Source organism: Chenopodium quinoa, unplaced genomic scaffold, assembly GCF_001683475.1.
Source record: "Chenopodium quinoa cultivar QQ74 unplaced genomic scaffold, ASM168347v1, whole genome shotgun sequence".
Classification (NCBI taxonomy): domain Eukaryota; kingdom Viridiplantae; phylum Streptophyta; class Magnoliopsida; order Caryophyllales; family Amaranthaceae; genus Chenopodium; species Chenopodium quinoa.
The window spans coordinates 4,487,770-4,510,638 of NW_018745170.1; the positions used below are offsets into that span (position 1 = coordinate 4,487,770).

General features: G+C 34.8%; 1 protein-coding gene across 3 annotated transcripts; it reads right to left on the reverse strand.

Annotated features, from left to right (window-relative positions):
• Positions 1–372: 372 nt before the first annotated feature.
• Positions 373–22,758, reverse strand: LOC110710143. Of its 3 annotated transcripts, none has more exons than XM_021888398.1 (9): positions 22,438–22,758; positions 6,496–6,788; positions 5,912–6,398; positions 3,985–4,250; positions 3,654–3,857; positions 3,253–3,345; positions 2,989–3,105; positions 2,510–2,908; positions 373–708 (listed from the first exon to the last, which is right to left on the reverse strand). In XM_021888398.1, the coding sequence occupies exons 2-9, from the start codon at positions 6,685–6,687 to the stop codon at positions 676–678; spliced, it is 1,791 nt and encodes a 596-aa protein (XP_021744090.1). In that variant the 5' UTR covers positions 6,688–6,788; positions 22,438–22,758; the 3' UTR covers positions 373–675. The 3 variants fall into 3 exon arrangements, with proteins under 3 accessions (XP_021744090.1, XP_021744091.1, XP_021744089.1); XM_021888399.1 differs by having other exon boundaries at positions 2,989–3,096; positions 3,985–4,256; XM_021888397.1 differs by having other exon boundaries at positions 3,985–4,256; positions 22,438–22,757.
• Positions 22,759–22,869: the final 111 nt, after the last annotated feature.

The window sequence follows — 22,869 nt, forward strand, 5'->3', positions numbered from 1 at the left end:
CATTAGGCATCAAAATCCGTGGCATTAGGCCTAATGCAACGGCCATGTACCGTGGCATCTGCTGGCGTTGCAGTAGGTCTAATGCAACGGCTTATGACACCTAATGCCACGGCACCACTGATCCGTGGCAATAGACCAATACCTGTTGCAACGGCATAACTTATCAGTGGCTATAGAGTACTAACTAATAATTATGATGAAATTGAACCTATTGCAACGGCATAACTTATCCGTGGCAATAGAGTACTGACTAATAATTATGATGAAATTGAACCTATTGCAACGGATGAAGCTAATTAATACAATGGTAGGAGTACGTATCTACTGCAACAGATTAATCATTGGGTTTTTTTTTTTTTTTGTTGGGGGGGGGGGATGGAATGGTAATATAATATTAATTAGTCGGTACAAATCTAAATATACTAACATAAACAAATTAAAGTATCATTTATATATAATAATTATAATGCAAAATACGTACATTACAAAATATTACTTGCCTATTTTTGATATGACATACCGTACTAATAATAAATAAAAGTTAGATAATTAATTTGATCATCCAAAATACAAATTGTCAACATATATATAAGCCGAAATATCCAAATCTTCACAAAGCCGGAACTTGAATAAGAGTCGCCAACATATATGCACCATTTGTTAGATGGCTAGTCACTATACTTCCGCTCCATTTGACTCCCCATGCACCTACACGTAAAATTGAAAAAAATAAAAGAAATATAATTAAACTAAATTATAAATTATAATAGACCAAGGCCACAATCAACATAGCTCAGATTATGGTTGTTTAAAAGATGGCAACAAAGAAATTTTTTTTTTTTACACAGAAAGGAAAATATTATTAATTTATAGTAGCAGTAGCCACATTAATTACCAAAAGATAAGCATTCCAAGTTTGAAAAACAAAATAGCACCCCGGAATATAACAAAGTACTAGCTAAATAACCAACAAGAAATAGAACTAAGTAGTAGTCAAAGGTATTCTGGAATCAAAAGCACCAGATTCATGCACTGTAGGTGAACTAATTAAGTTGCCACCATTATTTCTGGAAGGGGCACATTAGGAAAATTGTTAGAAGTGTGCACCTAAGAGAAGCTAAAAACTGTAAGTCTGTAAAGATGCCAAAATTTATACCAAGAATTTCCTTATCATTCTTCTCCCATAAAAAAAAAAAAAAAAAAAAAAAAAAAAAAAAATCAAAACGGTGCAGAAAATTAATGCCCCCGTACATTGCTTAAATTTTTTTTTATACTGCGCCTGATTATGACCAAAAACAGTAACAGGAACAACCCAGCTAACCCCCCCCCCCAAATAGCCTATGTCTGAGACTCTGAGGAACACCGTCCATGAAAACGAGTCTAGTGCCTCTCCATTAGCACAACACAAGGACACACATAAGGAGATAACACGTAGCCTTCAAGCCAAAAAATTCTCACAAGTATTAAGTTTCTTCAAACATGCGTATACAGTATACACATACCATGGCATGCTATAAAAAAGGTGGAGCTTTTTCAAGTATTAAGTTTCTTCAAACATGCGTAACCTTTCTCAAAAAGGTGGAAATAGGAAAAAGTTGAGGGTTAGGAATTGGATATAAAAGGAGCAGAAGTAAATAACCTGAAGAACTAGCTATCAAGTTTGTATGCTCCTTTCCAAGTCCCACTCATAAAAAAATCCTTCTAAACCGAAAAATCCCGTGCCACTACTTCCTATGGGATGTCATTAGCAGTCAAGGTGTTCTCAAATACCGAGGCCCCTAAGCAATTTAGCACTGAGGTTCGTAATTAGGCAATATTTTTTTAATCAGATCACTAATTTGTTGTGTAACTCTATATATTAGGACTGGATTACTTGCATCATGGTTGTAGCCCGCCTATAGTTCATAGAGATGTGAAACCCGCTAACATTTTTCTAAACAAAGAATTTCGAGCAATGGTAGCTGATTTTGGGTGGTAGAAAGGGGGTTTTGGTGCTTCTTACTTGGTTGGACAGGTATTTGTAGGGAGTTTCAGTTTGGAAGATACTTTTTGGATTAGCATGAGACTAATTAACTTTATGTAATTATGAATTATGTTTCTTACTCTGAGAAATGATGTAGTGTGTAGTTACATTCCTGTTAGTCCTAAACTTAAAACTGCAATTCTGATCCCTAAAAAAAAAAAAAAAAAAGGCGCATGAAAAAGGCGATGTTTACAGCTTTGGGGTTGTTCTGTTGGAGCTAATGACAGGGAAAACAACAATAGTAAACAGAGATGATGAGCGCAGCTATTTCAAGTAGTACGACTTCAAGTAGTATGATGAAAACAGAAAGTGCGAGTAGTAACTCAAGAATCTAACTTAAGAATCTTGTCCTTATTGATTGATAATTTAGAAATGCAGCAGGCTATAAAAAGACATCAACAACAGCAACATTTCAACAGTAGGTTCCCAGGTCACCAGCAAACAAAAAAAATCTAGAGATAAGCAATAGAAAATATTTTATGTTACCTGATTAATTGTGGCACCAGATTTAGAAGATTGCCCATTTTGGTCAACAAGAAGATGTGGCGCACTAGATGCATCCTTTGGAGCCGATGGAATCGCAAAATCAGGAATAACAAGATTGATCCCAGGGTTAGCATCCCAAAGTTGAGTCAAAATTGCAGTTGTTGCGCTTGGTGCAAGTTGTTGTACTAATTGAGATTGCATACTTTCTAAAAATTCTGTCGGGAATATGAAATCTGACTTTTTATCTTTTTTCTTCAAATCCGACTTTTTTACACCTTTTCCTTGTAAGCGTACACGGCTTTTGCGCTTAGGATCTGGAATCACTTCAGAGTAAGGGTCCTTGGAGTTACTACCATCTTGATCTTCATGTTGGGAAGACTCCAAAGCATCCATTTTAGCCTATTTAGGGAAATAAAGCCACCTACTTATTATTTATCAAAATTAAACAAATATAACATACATCTAAAATGTTAACTCACAATATTCTCTTCTATTTTTTCATGGTTGGTAAGGTATTTCCTTCCCACCGTTCTTTTTCTTGACTCCTTATAGACCCTTGTTTGAGAAGGTTCTTGCTTATCAGGATCCTGTTGTTTCTGTGGAAACATAAATACATAAAATTGAAGTGATTATTACAAATAATTAAAGGACAGGGGTGAAAATCTCATGTAGTACATGTAGTGATTGTAAAATAAAGATTATAAAGTTAATAAAATTGCCTAGAAATGAGATGAATTATTTACCAACTTATGGCGTAAAATTGCGTAAGAGTTACGGCCCATAGTGTGCATATCATCTAACAGTTGGCGATTGTCTTTGTTGATTTTACTGATTTCCTATGTGAAAACACAATCAAGATTTATAAATTTGAACCACGTAAAATATCGAATAAGTATCTATTTTCTAATATTAATACAATAGGAAAGATGGTAGCAAAAATCATGTAAATAGTTTATATCAGGCCTCATAACCCAAGAAAGACATAATCTATATCAGGCTATGAAAGTAAATAGTAGCTTGCAAAGTAAAAACAACTCCGAAAACAAAGGCGATCATAAAAACAGTAAACTGAAAGAGTGACTTTTTTTGTCATGAAACTATGTCAATATTGCACAAAACCAGCTCAAAACCATATACATAATACCTCAGCCTCTTTAGAATGCCAGTATTGCAAAAGCTCTCTAAATTGAGGTTCTGAAATTGTGTCTGGCTTATGAAACCATCGTAAAGCATCAGTGGGATATGCAGAGAAGTAGTTCCTCTTAGTAAAGCATTTATGAGCTTTCCAGCTTCCATTGATAGCCTGCATCACCCATTCTCTTCCTGCTTCAGGAACCATATATTTTTCCTAAACAAATCATGAATATAAAACATTAGTATGTAACATGTATGTAGCATATGGAGGTCCAATTATTAACGAGGAATTAATTATGTAGAAAATGAAATCCAACAAAATGAATTATAATACTACGTACTTGGACATACTCCCACATTTTGTGAAGTGTGGGTAGACTTGGAAAGTTAATATAATTTAGTGGTGCAAGTTCAGAATCCCTTGCCACAATACCCAAGAATTGCTTGAACTCCTGAACAATTTCCCGTGTAGGTCCAACTGGTTGGCCAAGTGAGTTTAAAATAATAACTTCACGCTCGTCTCTTGTTCGTGCATGAACCTTGGGTAGCATTGTTGGACCTCGATGCCTTTTTCTGTTAGGAGCTTTTTCAAGTTCTTTTTCTGGTTCTGTTTCTGTGCACATTTGTAAGAAACATGTTACAAGATAGAGGTCTGTTTTTTTCATTGAGAAGGTGTCTAGGTTGCTTGTTTTTGTGTTTTTGAAAATCTATTTTGTGGAACAGGCTCCTACTCAGTCTATACACATAATAGAATACAACTATACACAAAAATGATGGATTCCTCTGCTCAATAGACCCTGGTTCAGTGCCTGTAGACCCAAACAGTCCACAGATGTATGTCCAACATACAAAAACTTATGATTATTTGAATCTTAGAAGTTGTAGGATGCACTGTGGCAGGCTGGGAACATATGCTTTTTCCACCACAACATACAATAACTTATCGTCAAAATTATTCCCGGCAATTTTTTACTTAAAAGGTTTTTGCTAAAGCTGAAAAGACCAACATGAACACGCACTGAGCATTGAATGTTCAGTCAAATCAAGAAAAAAAATTCAAGATACTTCACAAAAATTACAATAAATCACATCATAAGAAGACAGATTTTTATTCAGGCAAAAGAAGACAAACTTAGAAAGCCAACAATCTACTAAATTTCCAAATTTGTAGTCTTCTCTATAATCACATAGAAACATGACAATAAGATCACACTCATAAACAGATAGTCATCCATCTAAATATCCAGGAAATTAATAGAAATATGACGAAGAATTGAACCGCAAGTCTCATTCCGAGCAATAACATTCCACAAGAAAAGGGCTCTGAATCAGATAATATCTGAATTCTCTTTTACAGCTACAGATTAAGTTTTAGACAAACATAGAAAAGCGGATGGAGGGGATTTTCCATCTATCATGAATTGCTTGAGGGCGATGTGTTGGTCTTTCATCTAATTGAACGTACAAAATTTAAGGCAAGCTTCTCAGATTAGTACTCAGTTACTCACTACATAGTACAAAAATATTTGAGTCCTAACGGAAAAATGCAGGTTTACCTCCTACATATGCATGTCACTCTCACTAATTTTTTATCCGAATTTCCAAAATTTACGCTAAGACAGAAGAAATACCAAAGTTAATGAGAGTGATGTGCATATCTAGGAGTTTAACTGGGAATCCCCTAAGTCTTCGCTGATAATTATAGTTCATGCTCGAATATTCTGTTTCTTGTGTCTAACATAGTTATGACATGAAAGCACATGGGCAACTATATAAATGAACTAAACACAAACAAGAGAGTGGTTTGATGGTAATTGGAATCCTGAAGTCCATGCCCTTCGTAGTTTTGTTGACCTAGTTTTGATGACTGAGCTCAAAAGGATTATACCAGAAAAAGAGGTCTGTAAAACCCCCTATTAGCTCTCCTGTAATACAAATTTGTGTATTATTATTTAACAGGCACCAATTCATTCAGTTTGTGATATGTCATCAGATTATTTCTAATTTACGCATATAATAGTAAAACCATAGTATGTTCAGAAGAAATTTAAGATTTTCAGTGGGCATCCAAATAACCAAATCTTTGGCATAAAATTAAAAAAAAATCCCCATGTAGATGGAAAACACATAAAACAGGAGGAAAAAAGAAAGGAAAAACAAGAGGAAAAAATAAAGGAAAAACAGGAGGAAAAAAGAAAGGGAAAAAAAAGCTAAGGGACTGAACAAGAAGGAGAGGTAGTTGGGGAGGAAGTAAGAGAAAAACAATACCTTGCATTCCTTCCCTTCCATAGTTAGATAGAAGGTCATCTTCTAATTCTTGAACACCTTCATGTTCATTACCAACATCATCATCATTCTCATTCAGTGCATCCGCTTCATCAAGCCACCTACTTAGTGCATCCGCATCATCATTGTCATTCTCATTAAATGCAGCGCCACAAATCCTTGTGTTTCTTGTAAGAGAATCATTCAATGACTGATAACTAGCTACAAATGCGTCATTATTTTCTTTTTGCTTTTTCCGGAACTCGAGGTACGCTGACATGGAACCAGGAGAACAGAACGCTCGTTTTGATCCCTTCTTTTCTGAGATAACTTGCTCCTTCTTTTGGATGCATTGATCTTGAACTCTAGCAACCTTAAGTGAGTGAATGTTCTGAACTTCATCAACAGCATGCTTCTTACGGCTATTCACTTCCACAACATCAGCCATAGTTTTGGGGCGAAGTGATGATTTATTTACTTGCTTTGGAACCTATAAAACAAAGGGAAAATAAAGCATTACTAATTACATGTAAACCGTGATAAACAATAAAAACAGCCTGTATAAATGAAAAAATAGAAGTACACACCTGTTTACTGGCTTTTCTTTTTCCAGAAGTGAGATTGTCAGTTTCAACCTCATTTTCACCATCATATTCCGACGTAGAGGCATCATCCTCATTTTCTGGTGTACTATTCAGCATTGCACTTGGACAAAATAATGCTTTTGTTTTGTCTTCAAGTATCTTATTAGCAAGAGATGTCGTTCCTAGGGCTTCCATTCTTTCTGCATTGTCTTTCAGTTTTTGAAGCCGTTGCAGCTCATATTCAATTCCGTAAGCTGATTTTTGGAAGCAGAAAATTTAGGTCTACTCCGTTTCATCTGGGAAAAAAAATGGAAGTATGTTAATTTTGAATGTAAATATAATAAACTGAAACGAATTACAATGTAAAATAAGCTCATTTATAACATAGAGTGAAGTATTAAAAAAATGTATGTTAATACCATCTGAAAACTCTCTAGGAGGGATTTGAATAGCATAATGCCACCCTTCTCTATTCAAATCTTCTACATAAAACACTTGATTTGCTAAGATAAAATGTTCTTCTTTAGAAACGGTCTTATTCATATTAAACGTAATGAGGTCATCATCATCCTTTTCTGAGTGAAACCATTGACATCTAAATAAGACAACACTGAAATGACCATGATAGGATATCTCAATGATTTCTGTTACTGAACCAAAATAATTAACATTTCCCACAATAGGATTTTGATCTTTGGAGCTTGCAAAGCTATGTGTAGTGGCTATTAGAGTGACGCCACTGTTTTGAGTTACGTAATTTGCATCTCTCTTTGTGGTATGAAACCTATAGTCGTTAACTGAGTACCCTGTGTGCTTTTTGGCAACATGAGAGGGACCTTTTGATAACCACAAAATATGGTCCTGGATATTATCATGGCCTTCTTTAAGAATCAAATCAACTTTCTTCCTAAACCAATCCATGAAATCTTTGCTATGGTCTTAAGCACTTTTCCATTTTCTTTTCCTTTTAGTACTTACACAAATCTTATGCTCACTATAAAAATAAAATATTTATCTTACTAAGGCGACAAAGTTAGAATGAAAACATTTAAAAATAATAATAATAATAATAATAATAATAATAATAATAATAATAATAATAATAATAATAAACCTATATTATGGTTACAAATCTTACCTTATATATTTCTCAACTTCCTCACAATCACAATTGAACAAGACATAACGATGCGCTTGTGCCCATGTAATGCGATCAATTATGTGTCCACGATTTTTTTTCATTGAGGTCCTTCCTTTTCCTTTGATAGGACGTCCTACCTTCGGGAAAAATGATTTTGAGGTATCACACTCATTAACTTCGGGTGTGGCTTTGCTTGATCGTTTCAAAAATCTAGCTATGAAAGCAACACATTCTTTAGCTTGGTATCCTTCTGCCATTGAGCCTTCTGGGCGAGCGTTGTTTTGAACATCTTGTTTCATTTCATGAAGATTCCTCTCAATTCCATACATACACCTTGAACTCACAGGTCCACCCAACTTAATTAATTTGGTCTACTAAGTGTATGGGTAAATGTTCCATTATATCAAAAAAAGCAGGTGGAAAAATCCTCTCAAGTAGGCATAGAGTTTCAACTATCTCGGATTGCAATTTTCCAAGACCTCGAGGATCAATAGTTTTACTCCATACACCTTTGAAAAAAGCACAAATTCTTATCAAAGGACTAGCAACATCTTGGGTAATATTGTCTTCACAGCAATTGGAAGATGATAATTCATCATAAAATGAGCATCGTGGCTTTTGTAGCCTGCTATTTTCCTTTCTCCAACTTGCACACAACGACTAAGGTTGGGAGCATAACCTTGAGGAAGCTTAGCATTTTTTATAACCTGGCAGAACTTACGCTTTTGCTCCAATGACATCCAAAAGCGAGATCTTGGAAATTCTTCACTACCATCTTCCAATTCTATTGGTTGGAGCTCTGGCATCAGATTAAGTTCTACCAAATCTCGACGAGCACTCACATTATCCTTGGTCTTCTGAGAAATGTCTAATAACGTCGCAATGACATTATCAAAGACATTTTTCTCAATATGCATTACATCAAGATTATGGCGATTAGAGCAATGCTTCCAATATGGCAAATCAAAAAATATGGGTTTCTTTCTCCACGGAGTCGGATCATCCACATCACGCCTTGGTTTCTTTTGCTTCTTTCCAAATGCATTTGGAAAATCACGCAACATATTCTCAATATCAATTCCATTCAATGGAATAGGTTGACATCTTTCCTCAAGTTTTCCGTCAAAATTCCTCTTATCACGATGCCAAGGGTGAGATGGATCCAAAAATTTACGATTTGACCTATACACATTCTTACCACTACAAGGCAACCATTCAGAATCTGTTTCGTAATGACATTCAGGGCATGCCAAGTATCCTTTTGTGCTCCACCTAGACAACATTGCATAACCCGGAAAATCACTCATGGTAGTCATCAATGCTACATGCATGTCAAACCTTTGATTAGTCGAAGCATCATAAGTTTCCAACCCAAACTCCCACAAATCCTTTAATTCCTTGATAAGTGGCTGCAAATATATGTCAATGTCATTGCCAGGGGAAGACGGGCCGGGAATTAGTAAGGCAAAGCATCAGATACTCGGGCTTCATAATCATCCAAGGAGGCAAGTTATAATTAATCAACATAACTGGCCATGTACTATGGACAATGCTCATTGAGTTGAATGGGCTAAATCCATCTGTGGCTAACCCAAGCCTCACATTGCGTGGGTCATCAGCAAACTTTGGATATAAAGAATCAAATTCCTTTCATGCTTGACCATCAACTGGATGATGTAAAAGATGATCATTTTCATGGCCATTAGCATGCCAAGTCATGTATCTCGCCGTCTCTTGACACATAAATAGCCGTTGAAGCCTTTTCTTTATTGGAAAATACCTAAGAATCTTTTGAGGAATCCTATACGTCTTTCCATTTTCATTTTGTATGTCATTCTCTGTGTCAGTTGATTTCCATCTTGGCGTCTCACAAACATGGCAGCTTGTTGCATTTTCATGCTCTTCCCAGTATATCATGCAATCATTTGGGCATGCATCTATTTTAGTGTAATCTAACCCTAACATTTTCAAAACACTTTTTGCTTCATTAAATGAAGCTGGTAGTTTTGCATCAGGTAACACCTCCCTTATAAGCTCCAATATATCTCCAAAAGCAGCATTAGTTAGCTTATATGATCACACTTCAAAATAAAAAGCCGAATCATGAAGGAAAGTTTTGAATGATTTTTACAACCGACATACAATTCTTCCTAGCCCTCTTCAACTAACTTATAAAACTTTTTTGCCTCGTCATTTGGCCCATTTGTAAAAGCATCACGTGCATCATGCAACAAGCCTACTATGTCATCATTAAAATCATTTGGGTTTGACCCTTCATCATTATCCAAAATAGTCTGTTCCCTTTCAATGCTAATGTTGATCCCTAACTCTGATAACTTATCCGTTTGAGGAACAAAACCATCACAAATAAGGTGATCTCTCACAACACTTTCATGACGCCAAAAACGATAGTGACAACTTTCACAAGGACAACAAATTTGATTTCCTTGAGACTTGAAAGCAAAAGCCTTTTGTACATATTCATCTACTCCCCGCTCATATTCATCACTCCATTTGGCAAACATCCACCACTCTTTAGTTCCACTATCCATACCTTAGGATAAGATTTAAGAGGGTTACTTTAATTAATTTTTCCTGTAAAAACATTTATCAAGTGTATTTCTATTGCCACTAGGAAGAAAGAGAACTACTCTAAAAATCAGAATACTTAAAACTAGTGTATTTCTATTGCCAAGGACAACTTTATCAAGTGTAATAAGCAAGGAGTATCAAAGTTATATTCATACAAATTTATGACCCACTTTACATTAATCTAGTAACAATGAAAAAGAAATGAGATATTAAAAAGAGCCAAGTGTAAATAGTAAAGAAAATTAAAAAGCCTTAAACTAATAATATTGGGGAGAATCCATATCAAAGTATAATCATTCTTCTAGTATTTTAAGAGCCACCATCAAATAAACAATACAAATCAAGATAAACCATATTTGCAGAAACTATCTGCCTTAAATAGAAAACTTAAGAGGCATTTGGGTAATTATGATTTGGTGTAGTAGTTCAATTAATATATAAAAGAGTAGCTAAAACAAAGAGTTCATATACCCTTATTTAGGGACTTCATTTCCATTCTGATAAGGCAGGCAACTTATGGGACAAAAGCTCTCCGGTCTAAACATAGAGGAGCTGCAATCTCTAGAAGAGCAACTAGAAATGAGTCTTTAAGGGGTTCGTATGAAAAAGGCAAGAAACTCATTACTTGAGAGTCTAAGTAGCTAGTTAACTTCAGTTTCAATATGAAAATTAGCTAGTTGTCTTAATTCACTGAACAATGCATCCTATTGTACTTACAACAAGGTACAACTTTGATAAGTGCATAATATACCATATTTTTGGTCCCTAATATTAGTATTATTATTGCCTTTTGTTTATTATTTTAGGAATTTATTTACTTTTATAATTTTAGTTCTTAGTTTATGTTAATATTTTATTTTATAGCTATTTTTTTTATAATTGATACTTAACATTTTGTCGTGTGTTTATGGTAGGATAAAGTGGAAGACAAAACCTACTCAACAACTTCAAATAGAGAACAAGAGAGGCCACTTATAACATTGTTTGCAAAAGAAAGGAAAAAAAAAAAAGAAAAGAACAACAACAAGTAGCACGTGATATACAACATCAAGCAGCAAAAAAGTAGAATAAAAGGATGGAAAAAGAAGAGAAGATCAGAAGAAAAATCATCAGTCTTCCGTCAAAACCGAGGCTCCAACCTCCATGCTTATCTTCAACCCTCCTCTCCGAAATTCAAGCAAAAGATGAAGAATTATCTTATACTACAATTTTATCTCTTTGAAATCGAGAAAACCTATGTTGTTCTCAATTATAAAAACCTCCAATCATCCACCCCAGGGTGACACACAAGCAGAACCACAATATTGAGAGTGGTGAGAACGAGTTTATAGTCCAAGTGTGATCAAAGAGCTACGGTGTCGAGGATTATTGGAGGCGAGTGTGCGAAATCGGCGGAGGATCAAGTGTAGCGGCTACCTTGGTGTAATACTAATTCATGAGTTTCTCCCTACTTTAATCCTTGATTATCTAGTTTGGTAGATTAGGCTTATTCTATTATACTTGTTAATTGGATGACATTTTGCCTTCGATTTTTCAAGATTTTGGTCTCACTATTAAACGTTGAGTTTATTAGTATTTTAATATTGAGTTTGGTATTTATTCAATTCATATGATCGTTGGTTTAATTTGAAGGTTTAATCTTTGTATGTGTGATAGTATACGATTACATTTATAAATCTAGCTATGAAAGCAACACATTCTTTATCTTGGTATCCTTCTGCCATTGAGCCTTCTGGGCGAGCCTTGTTTTGAACATCTTGTTTCATTTCATGAAGATTCCTCTCAATTCCATACATACACCTTGAACTCACAGGTCCACCCAACTTAATTAATTTGGTCTACTAAGTGTATGGGTAAATGTTCCATTATATCAAAAAAAGCAGGTGGAAAAATCCTCTCAAGTAGGCATAGAGTTTCAACTATCTCGGATTGCAATTTTCCAAGACCTCGAGGATCAATAGTTTTACTCCATACACCTTTGAAAAAAGCACAAATTCTTATCAAAGGACTAGCAACATCTTGGGTAATATTGTCTTCACAGCAATTGGAAGATGATAATTCATCATAAAATGAGCATCGTGGCTTTTGTAGCCTGCTATTTTCCTTTCTCCAACTTGCACACAACGACTAAGGTTGGGAGCATAACCTTGAGGAAGCTTAGCATTTTTTATAACCTGGCAGAACTTACGCTTTTGCTCCAATGACATCCAAAAGCGAGATCTTGGAAATTCTTCACTACCATCTTCCAATTCTATTGGTTGGAGCTCTGGCATCAGATTAAGTTCTACCAAATCTCGACGAGCACTCACATTATCCTTGGTCTTCTGAGAAATGTCTAATAACGTCGCAATGACATTATCAAAGACATTTTTCTCAATATGCATTACATCAAGATTATGGCGATTAGAGCAATGCTTCCAATATGGCAAATCAAAAAATATGGGTTTCTTTCTCCACGGAGTCGGATCATCCACATCACGCCTTGGTTTCTTTTGCTTCTTTCCAAATGCATTTGGAAAATCACGCAACATATTCTCAATATCAATTCCATTCAATGGAATAGGTTGACATCTTTCCTCAAGTTTTCCGTCAAAATTCCTCTTATCACGATGCCAAGGGTGAGATGGATCCAAAAATTTACGATTTGACCTATACACATTCTTACCACTACAAGGCAACCATTCAGAATCTGTTTCGTAATGACATTCAGGGCATGCCAAGTATCCTTTTGTGCTCCACCTAGACAACATTGCATAACCCGGAAAATCACTCATGGTAGTCATCAATGCTACATGCATGTCAAACCTTTGATTAGTCGAAGCATCATAAGTTTCCAACCCAAACTCCCACAAATCCTTTAATTCCTTGATAAGTGGCTGCAAATATATGTCAATGTCATTGCCAGGGGAAGACGGGCCGGGAATTAGTAAGGCAAAGCATCAGATACTCGGGCTTCATAATCATCCAAGGAGGCAAGTTATAATTAATCAACATAACTGGCCATGTACTATGGACAATGCTCATTGAGTTGAATGGGCTAAATCCATCTGTGGCTAACCCAAGCCTCACATTGCGTGGGTCATCAGCAAACTTTGGATATAAAGAATCAAATTCCTTTCATGCTTGACCATCAACTGGATGATGTAAAAGATGATCATTTTCATGGCCATTAGCATGCCAAGTCATGTATCTCGCCGTCTCTTGACACATAAATAGCCGTTGAAGCCTTTTCTTTATTGGAAAATACCTAAGAATCTTTTGAGGAATCCTATACGTCTTTCCATTTTCATTTTGTATGTCATTCTCTGTGTCAGTTGATTTCCATCTTGGCGTCTCACAAACATGGCAGCTTGTTGCATTTTCATGCTCTTCCCAGTATATCATGCAATCATTTGGGCATGCATCTATTTTAGTGTAATCTAACCCTAACATTTTCAAAACACTTTTTGCTTCATTAAATGAAGCTGGTAGTTTTGCATCAGGTAACACCTCCCTTATAAGCTCCAATATATCTCCAAAAGCAGCATTAGTTAGCTTATATGATCACACTTCAAAATAAAAAGCCGAATCATGAAGGAAAGTTTTGAATGATTTTTACAACCGACATACAATTCTTCCTAGCCCTCTTCAACTAACTTATAAAACTTTTTTGCCTCGTCATTTGGCCCATTTGTAAAAGCATCACGTGCATCATGCAACAAGCCTACTATGTCATCATTAAAATCATTTGGGTTTGACCCTTCATCATTATCCAAAATAGTCTGTTCCCTTTCAATGCTAATGTTGATCCCTAACTCTGATAACTTATCCGTTTGAGGAACAAAACCATCACAAATAAGGTGATCTCTCACAACACTTTCATGACGCCAAAAACGATAGTGACAACTTTCACAAGGACAACAAATTTGATTTCCTTGAGACTTGAAAGCAAAAGCCTTTTGTACATATTCATCTACTCCCCGCTCATATTCATCACTCCATTTGGCAAACATCCACCACTCTTTAGTTCCACTATCCATACCTTAGGATAAGATTTAAGAGGGTTACTTTAATTAATTTTTCCTGTAAAAACATTTATCAAGTGTATTTCTATTGCCACTAGGAAGAAAGAGAACTACTCTAAAAATCAGAATACTTAAAACTAGTGTATTTCTATTGCCAAGGACAACTTTATCAAGTGTAATAAGCAAGGAGTATCAAAGTTATATTCATACAAATTTATGACCCACTTTACATTAATCTAGTAACAATGAAAAAGAAATGAGATATTAAAAAGAGCCAAGTGTAAATAGTAAAGAAAATTAAAAAGCCTTAAACTAATAATATTGGGGAGAATCCATATCAAAGTATAATCATTCTTCTAGTATTTTAAGAGCCACCATCAAATAAACAATACAAATCAAGATAAACCATATTTGCAGAAACTATCTGCCTTAAATAGAAAACTTAAGAGGCATTTGGGTAATTATGATTTGGTGTAGTAGTTCAATTAATATATAAAAGAGTAGCTAAAACAAAGAGTTCATATACCCTTATTTAGGGACTTCATTTCCATTCTGATAAGGCAGGCAACTTATGGGACAAAAGCTCTCCGGTCTAAACATAGAGGAGCTGCAATCTCTAGAAGAGCAACTAGAAATGAGTCTTTAAGGGGTTCGTATGAAAAAGGCAAGAAACTCATTACTTGAGAGTCTAAGTAGCTAGTTAACTTCAGTTTCAATATGAAAATTAGCTAGTTGTCTTAATTCACTGAACAATGCATCCTATTGTACTTACAACAAGGTACAACTTTGATAAGTGCATAATATACCATATTTTTGGTCCCTAATATTAGTATTATTATTGCCTTTTGTTTATTATTTTAGGAATTTATTTACTTTTATAATTTTAGTTCTTAGTTTATGTTAATATTTTATTTTATAGCTATTTTTTTTATAATTGATACTTAACATTTTGTCGTGTGTTTATGGTAGGATAAAGTGGAAGACAAAACCTACTCAACAACTTCAAATAGAGAACAAGAGAGGCCACTTATAACATTGTTTGCAAAAGAAAGGAAAAAAAAAAGAAAAGAACAACAACAAGTAGCACGTGATATACAACATCAAGCAGCAAAAAAGTAGAATAAAAGGATGGAAAAAGAAGAGAAGATCAGAAGAAAAATCATCAGTCTTCCGTCAAAACCGAGGCTCCAACCTCCATGCTTATCTTCAACCCTCCTCTCCGAAATTCAAGCAAAAGATGAAGAATTATCTTATACTACAATTTTATCTCTTTGAAATCGAGAAAACCTATGTTGTTCTCAATTATAAAAACCTCCAATCATCCACCCCAGGGTGACACACACCACAATATTGAGAGTGGTGAGAACGAGTTTATAGTCCAAGTGTGATCGAAGAGCTACGGTGTCGAGGATTATTGGAGGCGAGTGTGCGAAATCGGCGGAGGATCAAGTGTAGCGGCTACCTTGGTGTAATAATAATTCATGAGTTTCTCCCTACTTTAATCCTTGATTATCTAGTTTGGTAGATTAGGCTTATTCTATTATACTTGTTAATTGGATGAAATTTTGCCTTCGATTTTTCATGATTTTGGTCTCACTATTAAACGTTGAGTTTATTAGTATTTTAATATTGAGTTTGGTATTTATTCAATTCATATGATCGTTGGTTTAATTTGAAGGTTTAATCTTTGTATGTGTGATAGTATACGATTACATTTATAAATCTAGCTATGAAAGCAACACATTCTTTAGCTTGGTATCCTTCTGCCATTGAGCCTTCTGGGCGAGCCTTGTTTTGAACATCTTGTTTCATTTCATGAAGATTCCTCTCAATTCCATACATACACCTTGAACTCACAGGTCCACCCAACTTAATTAATTTGGTCTACTAAGTGTATGGGTAAATGTTCCATTATATCAAAAAAAGCAGGTGGAAAAATCCTCTCAAGTAGGCATAGAGTTTCAACTATCTCGGATTGCAATTTTCCAAGACCTCGAGGATCAATAGTTTTACTCCATACACCTTTGAAAAAAGCACAAATTCTTATCAAAGGACTAGCAACATCTTAGGTAATATTGTCTTCACAGCAATTGGAAGAAGATAATTCATCATAAAATGAGCATCGTGGCTTTTGTAGCCTGCTATTTTCCTTTCTCCAACTTGCACACAACGACTAAGGTTGGGAGCATAACCTTGAGGAAGCTTAGCATTTTTTATAACCTGGCAGAACTTACGCTTTTGCTCCAATGACATCCAAAAGCGAGATCTTGGAAATTCTTCACTACCATCTTCCAATTCTATTGGTTGGAGCTCTGGCATCAGATTAAGTTCTACCAAATCTCGACGAGCACTCACATTATCCTTGGTCTTCTGAGAAATGTCTAATAACGTCGCAATGACATTATCAAAGACATTTTTCTCAATATGCATTACATCAAGATTATGGCGATTAGAGCAATGCTTCCAATATGGCAAATCAAAAAATATGGGTTTCTTTCTCCACGGAGTCGGATCATCCACATCACGCCTTGGTTTCTTTTGCTTCTTTCCAAATGCATTTGGAAAATCACGCAACATATTCTCAATATCAATTCCATTCAATGGAATAGGTTGACATCTTTCCTCAAGTTTTCCGTCAAAATTCCTCTTATCACGATGCCAAGGGTGAGATGGATCCAAAAATTTACGATTTGACCTATACACATTCTTACCACTACAAGGCAACCATTCAGAATCTGTTTCGTAATGACATTCAGGGCATGCCAAGTATCCTTTTGTGCTCCACCTAGACAACATTGCATAACCCGGAAAATCACTCATGGTAGTCATCAATGCTACATGCATGTCAAACCTTTGATTAGTCGAAGCATCATAAGTTTCCAACCCAAACTCCCACAAATCCTTTAATTCCTTGATAAGTGGCTGCAAATATATGTCAATGTCATTGCCAGGGGAAGACGGGCCGGGAATTAGTAAGGCAAAGCATCAGATACTCGGGCTTCATAATCATCCAAGGAGGCAAGTTATAATTAATCAACATAACTGGCCATGTACTATGGACAATGCTCATTGAGTTGAATGGGCTAAATCCATCTGTGGCTAACCCAAGCCTCACATTGCGTGGGTCATCAGCAAACTTTGGATATAAAGAATCAAATTCCTTTCATGCTTGACCATCAACTGGATGATGTAAAAGATGATCATTTTCATGGCCATTAGCATGCCAAGTCATGTATCTCGCCGTCTCTTGACACATAAATAGCCGTTGAAGCCTTTTCTTTATTGGAAAATACCTAAGAATCTTTTGAGGAATCCTATACGTCTTTCCATTTTCATTTTGTATGTCATTCTCTGTGTCAGTTGATTTCCATCTTGGCGTCTCACAAACATGGCAGCTTGTTGCATTTTCATGCTCTTCCCAGTATATCATGCAATCATTTGGGCATGCATCTATTTTAGTGTAATCTAACCCTAACATTTTCAAAACACTTTTTGCTTCATTAAATGAAGCTGGTAGTTTTGCATCAGGTAACACCTCCCTTATAAGCTCCAATATATCTCCAAAAGCAGCATTAGTTAGCTTATATGATCACACTTCAAAATAAAAAGCCGAATCATGAAGGAAAGTTTTGAATGATTTTTACAACCGACATACAATTCTTCCTAGCCCTCTTCAACTAACTTATAAAACTTTTTTGCCTCGTCATTTGGCCCATTTGTAAAAGCATCACGTGCATCATGCAACAAGCCTACTATGTCATCATTAAAATCATTTGGGTTTGACCCTTCATCATTATCCAAAATAGTCTGTTCCCTTTCAATGCTAATGTTGATCCCTAACTCTGATAACTTATCCGTTTGAGGAACAAAACCATCACAAATAAGGTGATCTCTCACAACACTTTCATGACGCCAAAAACGATAGTGACAACTTTCACAAGGACAACAAATTTGATTTCCTTGAGACTTGAAAGCAAAAGCCTTTTGTACATATTCATCTACTCCCCGCTCATATTCATCACTCCATTTGGCAAACATCCACCACTCTTTAGTTCCACTATCCATACCTTAGGATAAGATTTAAGAGGGTTACTTTAATTAATTTTTCCTGTAAAAACATTTATCAAGTGTATTTCTATTGCCACTAGGAAGAAAGAGAACTACTCTAAAAATCAGAATACTTAAAACTAGTGTATTTCTATTGCCAAGGACAACTTTATCAAGTGTAATAAGCAAGGAGTATCAAAGTTATATTCATACAAATTTATGACCCACTTTACATTAATCTAGTAACAATGAAAAAGAAATGAGATATTAAAAAGAGCCAAGTGTAAATAGTAAAGAAAATTAAAAAGCCTTAAACTAATAATATTGGGGAGAATCCATATCAAAGTATAATCATTCTTCTAGTATTTTAAGAGCCACCATCAAATAAACAATACAAATCAAGATAAACCATATTTGCAGAAACTATCTGCCTTAAATAGAAAACTTAAGAGGCATTTGGGTAATTATGATTTGGTGTAGTAGTTCAATTAATATATAAAAGAGTAGCTAAAACAAAGAGTTCATATACCCTTATTTAGGGACTTCATTTCCATTCTGATAAGGCAGGCAACTTATGGGACAAAAGCTCTCCGGTCTAAACATAGAGGAGCTGCAATCTCTAGAAGAGCAACTAGAAATGAGTCTTTAAGGGGTTCGTATGAAAAAGGCAAGAAACTCATTACTTGAGAGTCTAAGTAGCTAGTTAACTTCAGTTTCAATATGAAAATTAGCTAGTTGTCTTAATTCACTGAACAATGCATCCTATTGTACTTACAACAAGGTACAACTTTGATAAGTGCATAATATACCATATTTTTGGTCCCTAATATTAGTATTATTATTGCCTTTTGTTTATTATTTTAGGAATTTATTTACTTTTATAATTTTAGTTCTTAGTTTATGTTAATATTTTATTTTATAGCTATTTTTTTTATAATTGATACTTAACATTTTGTCGTGTGTTTATGGTAGGATAAAGTGGAAGACAAAACCTACTCAACAACTTCAAATAGAGAACAAGAGAGGCCACTTATAACATTGTTTGCAAAAGAAAGGAAAAAAAAAAAGAAAAGAACAACAACAAGTAGCACGTGATATACAACATCAAGCAGCAAAAAAGTAGAATAAAAGGATGGAAAAAGAAGAGAAGATCAGAAGAAAAATCATCAGTCTTCCGTCAAAACCGAGGCTCCAACCTCCATGCTTATCTTCAACCCTCCTCTCCGAAATTCAAGCAAAAGATGAAGAATTATCTTATACTACAATTTTATCTCTTTGAAATCGAGAAAACCTATGTTGTTCTCAATTATAAAAACCTCCAATCATCCACCCCAGGGTGACACACAAGCAGAACCACAATATTGAGAGTGGTGAGAACGAGTTTATAGTCCAAGTGTGATCGAAGAGCTACGGTGTCGAGGATTATTGGAGGCGAGTGTGCGAAATCGGCGGAGGATCAAGTGTAGCGGCTACCTTGGTGTAATCCTAATTCATGAGTTTCTCCCTACTTTAATCCTTGATTATCTAGTTTGGTAGATTAGGCTTATTCTATTATACTTGTTAATTGGATGAAATTTTGCCTTCGATTTTTCATGATTTTGGTCTCACTATTAAACGTTGAGTTTATTAGTATTTTAATATTGAGTTTGGTATTTATTCAATTCATATGATCGTTGGTTTAATTTGAAGGTTTAATCTTTGTATGTGTGATAGTATACGATTACATTTATAAAGTAATTAAACTAGCTAGTTATTGTTAGACGCGGCGTTTGATGGTAATTAGAGTATACAACATAATTTAATTAGTATGAGCGGCTCATGATAATTGTTTTAAGTGTATGAATTGATCGATAAAAGTTGTTTATTGGGTTGGTAATATTTTAGCAAGATTCTAGTAGTTCTAGTGAGCAGAATAATGGATAATCCGCTGCGGGAATCCGGCAACCTAAATGCTAAATAGAGTATTGAATGAGACTAAAGGAATGGAAATAAGAGGTTAATTTGTGTCCAATTTATCAATGATCGAACCTCAACTATGTCGGATACTTGTTTGTCACTTGTAAATATTAGACTTATTCTAGTCTAGTTCGTATTAGTTTTATTAGTTTAGTACTCTCCTTAAACAAACCCCCCAATCCTATGTACATATGTGAATAAATGTATAGTATGCAAGTTTCCGTAATATATCTAGTTAAACCTTGTTTTAGGAGTTGAAAAGTCTCCTCGTGGGATCGACCCTTGCTTACCTTTTTTTTTTTCTTTAAAATTCATGGTTGGACTTGATTAAGTATACTAGTTAATCTGTGAATATAGTTATATAATTATTTTGAAGTTTTGTATTTAGATGATGCAAGTTTATTGGATTGTCTAATGTTAACTAATATTACCTATAGAATTATCTTTATGACAGAATATATGTGAATGTGCTGGGAGACAATAATACTATACGTGTAAGTAAGCTAAGCTCTCATGATCCTTTAATAAGTTGACTAATGTTCAGTGCTACCATAATTAATAGACTACTCTTGCAATTTACCAGCTCTTACCCACGGTACAAATTAATTAATCCACCTTAAATGATTTTTTTTCCCAAGTGTCTGTTCTTCGCGGCAACTCAAATCTTCTTTTGCCATATTGAAGAAAATTTGAAACTCCCATCCTGTTTCAATCTGTATACAATATATAAGTTTTGTCGGAATATGTTTCATGACTTTAGAACTATGACAAGTGATATATCTTTAAAGATACTATTATAAATAATTATATCTGCACAAGCCTGAAAGCTACCATATATGTCTTTTCCTTTATCATTCTAGCTTGATTCATCACCTTACACAAGTGACTTATTGCTGCTATTATTGTGAGAATTATAATTCAAAGAAGCATGTGCTTAATTAATTTTATAGGTGATTTTTGCTGACAGATGCTAAGAGATATGTGTCTAAGGTCGAATTAACACTCAAATGAATTGACTAATGGTAGTTAGTGGGGTTGCTTACACTATGTGTGGGTTGATTGTTTTAGATTAGCACTCACAATTGAGATACTTAATTTTACCACATATTTATTTGATGAATTTTTATATACCTTGCTGATTCTGGTAATCGGTTCCACAGGTTTTGGTAACAATATTATGTGATTTGTATGCATCTGCACGAATAAATTTTTGTGGCTGTAATTTCTCTGAAGTTTGTATTTTCAGTTGAGTTCCTATAATGGTATTGTTTGTTCTCAGGCCCAATATTTATTTTTGCAAGCATTAATCTGGTCTGATAACTCTAATAAAAGAACTTAAAAAAAAAAACTGAAACAAGTATGCTATATAACTTACACGAACAACCAGCACCCCGAAACACCTAGGGAAAAATTACGACGTACAGTACGAGTGCAACCACTTTTATGCAACGTAAACAAACCCAGACTCAATAATACTAAACAGAGGCATCAACAAAAAGTACAGAACATCAGAACCAACCAGGAGACTAATTTTATGCAGACATGCAACAGGATTACTGCAACAAGCTTTGGATCAAAAATGTAATTCAATCTCAGCATACTCATGGATATTACCATAGTCATAACATAAATGTTATGACAAATTATTTTGCTCCACAGGATTCGAAAGCCCAGAAAAGCGAACATCAAAGCAGATATTACACATTAGATCACATTAAACGAAGATAAGAATGCTTTCGTATAAAAATTTCATACTATGCTGCATAAATAAACCAAAAAACTCTTAGAAAGAAATTCTTACTATAAAAACATATTATACTTACAACAGGGTAGTAAAGACTACTAGCCAAATAGGGTTGACTTGTTTGATATTGCAAAACGAAATCAGCCAAAAAAAAGAACAAGTCTTACCCCATTAACCAAATCAGCCACCCCAAATCATTATATCTTCTTAATATCCATTTATATGAAATTCTCCCAAAAAACCCCATTAGACTACTCCAATACAATCAATATTCAGTACTTCTAGGTTTCAAAAAAAATAAAATAAAAAAATCAATTTTGCTAAACAAAATCCATTAGCCGTTTAATTCTAAGAGTTAATAGAGCAGAAACTTCATCTTCCATGGCATCAAATACAAATTTCCAAACACAAAAGCAAAAACTTCAAATTTAATTAACCCAAAACGATAATTTGTTGAATACCTTGAAGAGAATTTCGAGAAATCAGCTCAAGGAAGGGACATGCAAGATGAAATTGAGGCCGCCTGTGCCGCTATCAGCCACCACCGCCGGAGTGCCGCCTTCGTGATTTCTTTGCTTATTTTCCTCTTACAATTTTGGAGTATTTTTTTTCGTGATTTTCGTCTCAAAATTTGAAGTATTTTTGGAGAATTGAATTTATGAGATCTGAGAAGATGGGGAAAATGGTGAGAAATTGACAATTGGGAAAATGGAGAAAAAGGGGTATTGAAAGGTACTGTATGTACTTCTGTACAAGAGAATTAAGAATAGAGGGAAGCAAATTCTTACACGTGTTGTTCAAAATATTTGGTGAAAAAAATAGAGGGAAGAAATGCGCGCTTCATTCTATATTTTCATAATGATACAGCACATGCCGTTGCAATAGCTCTCATT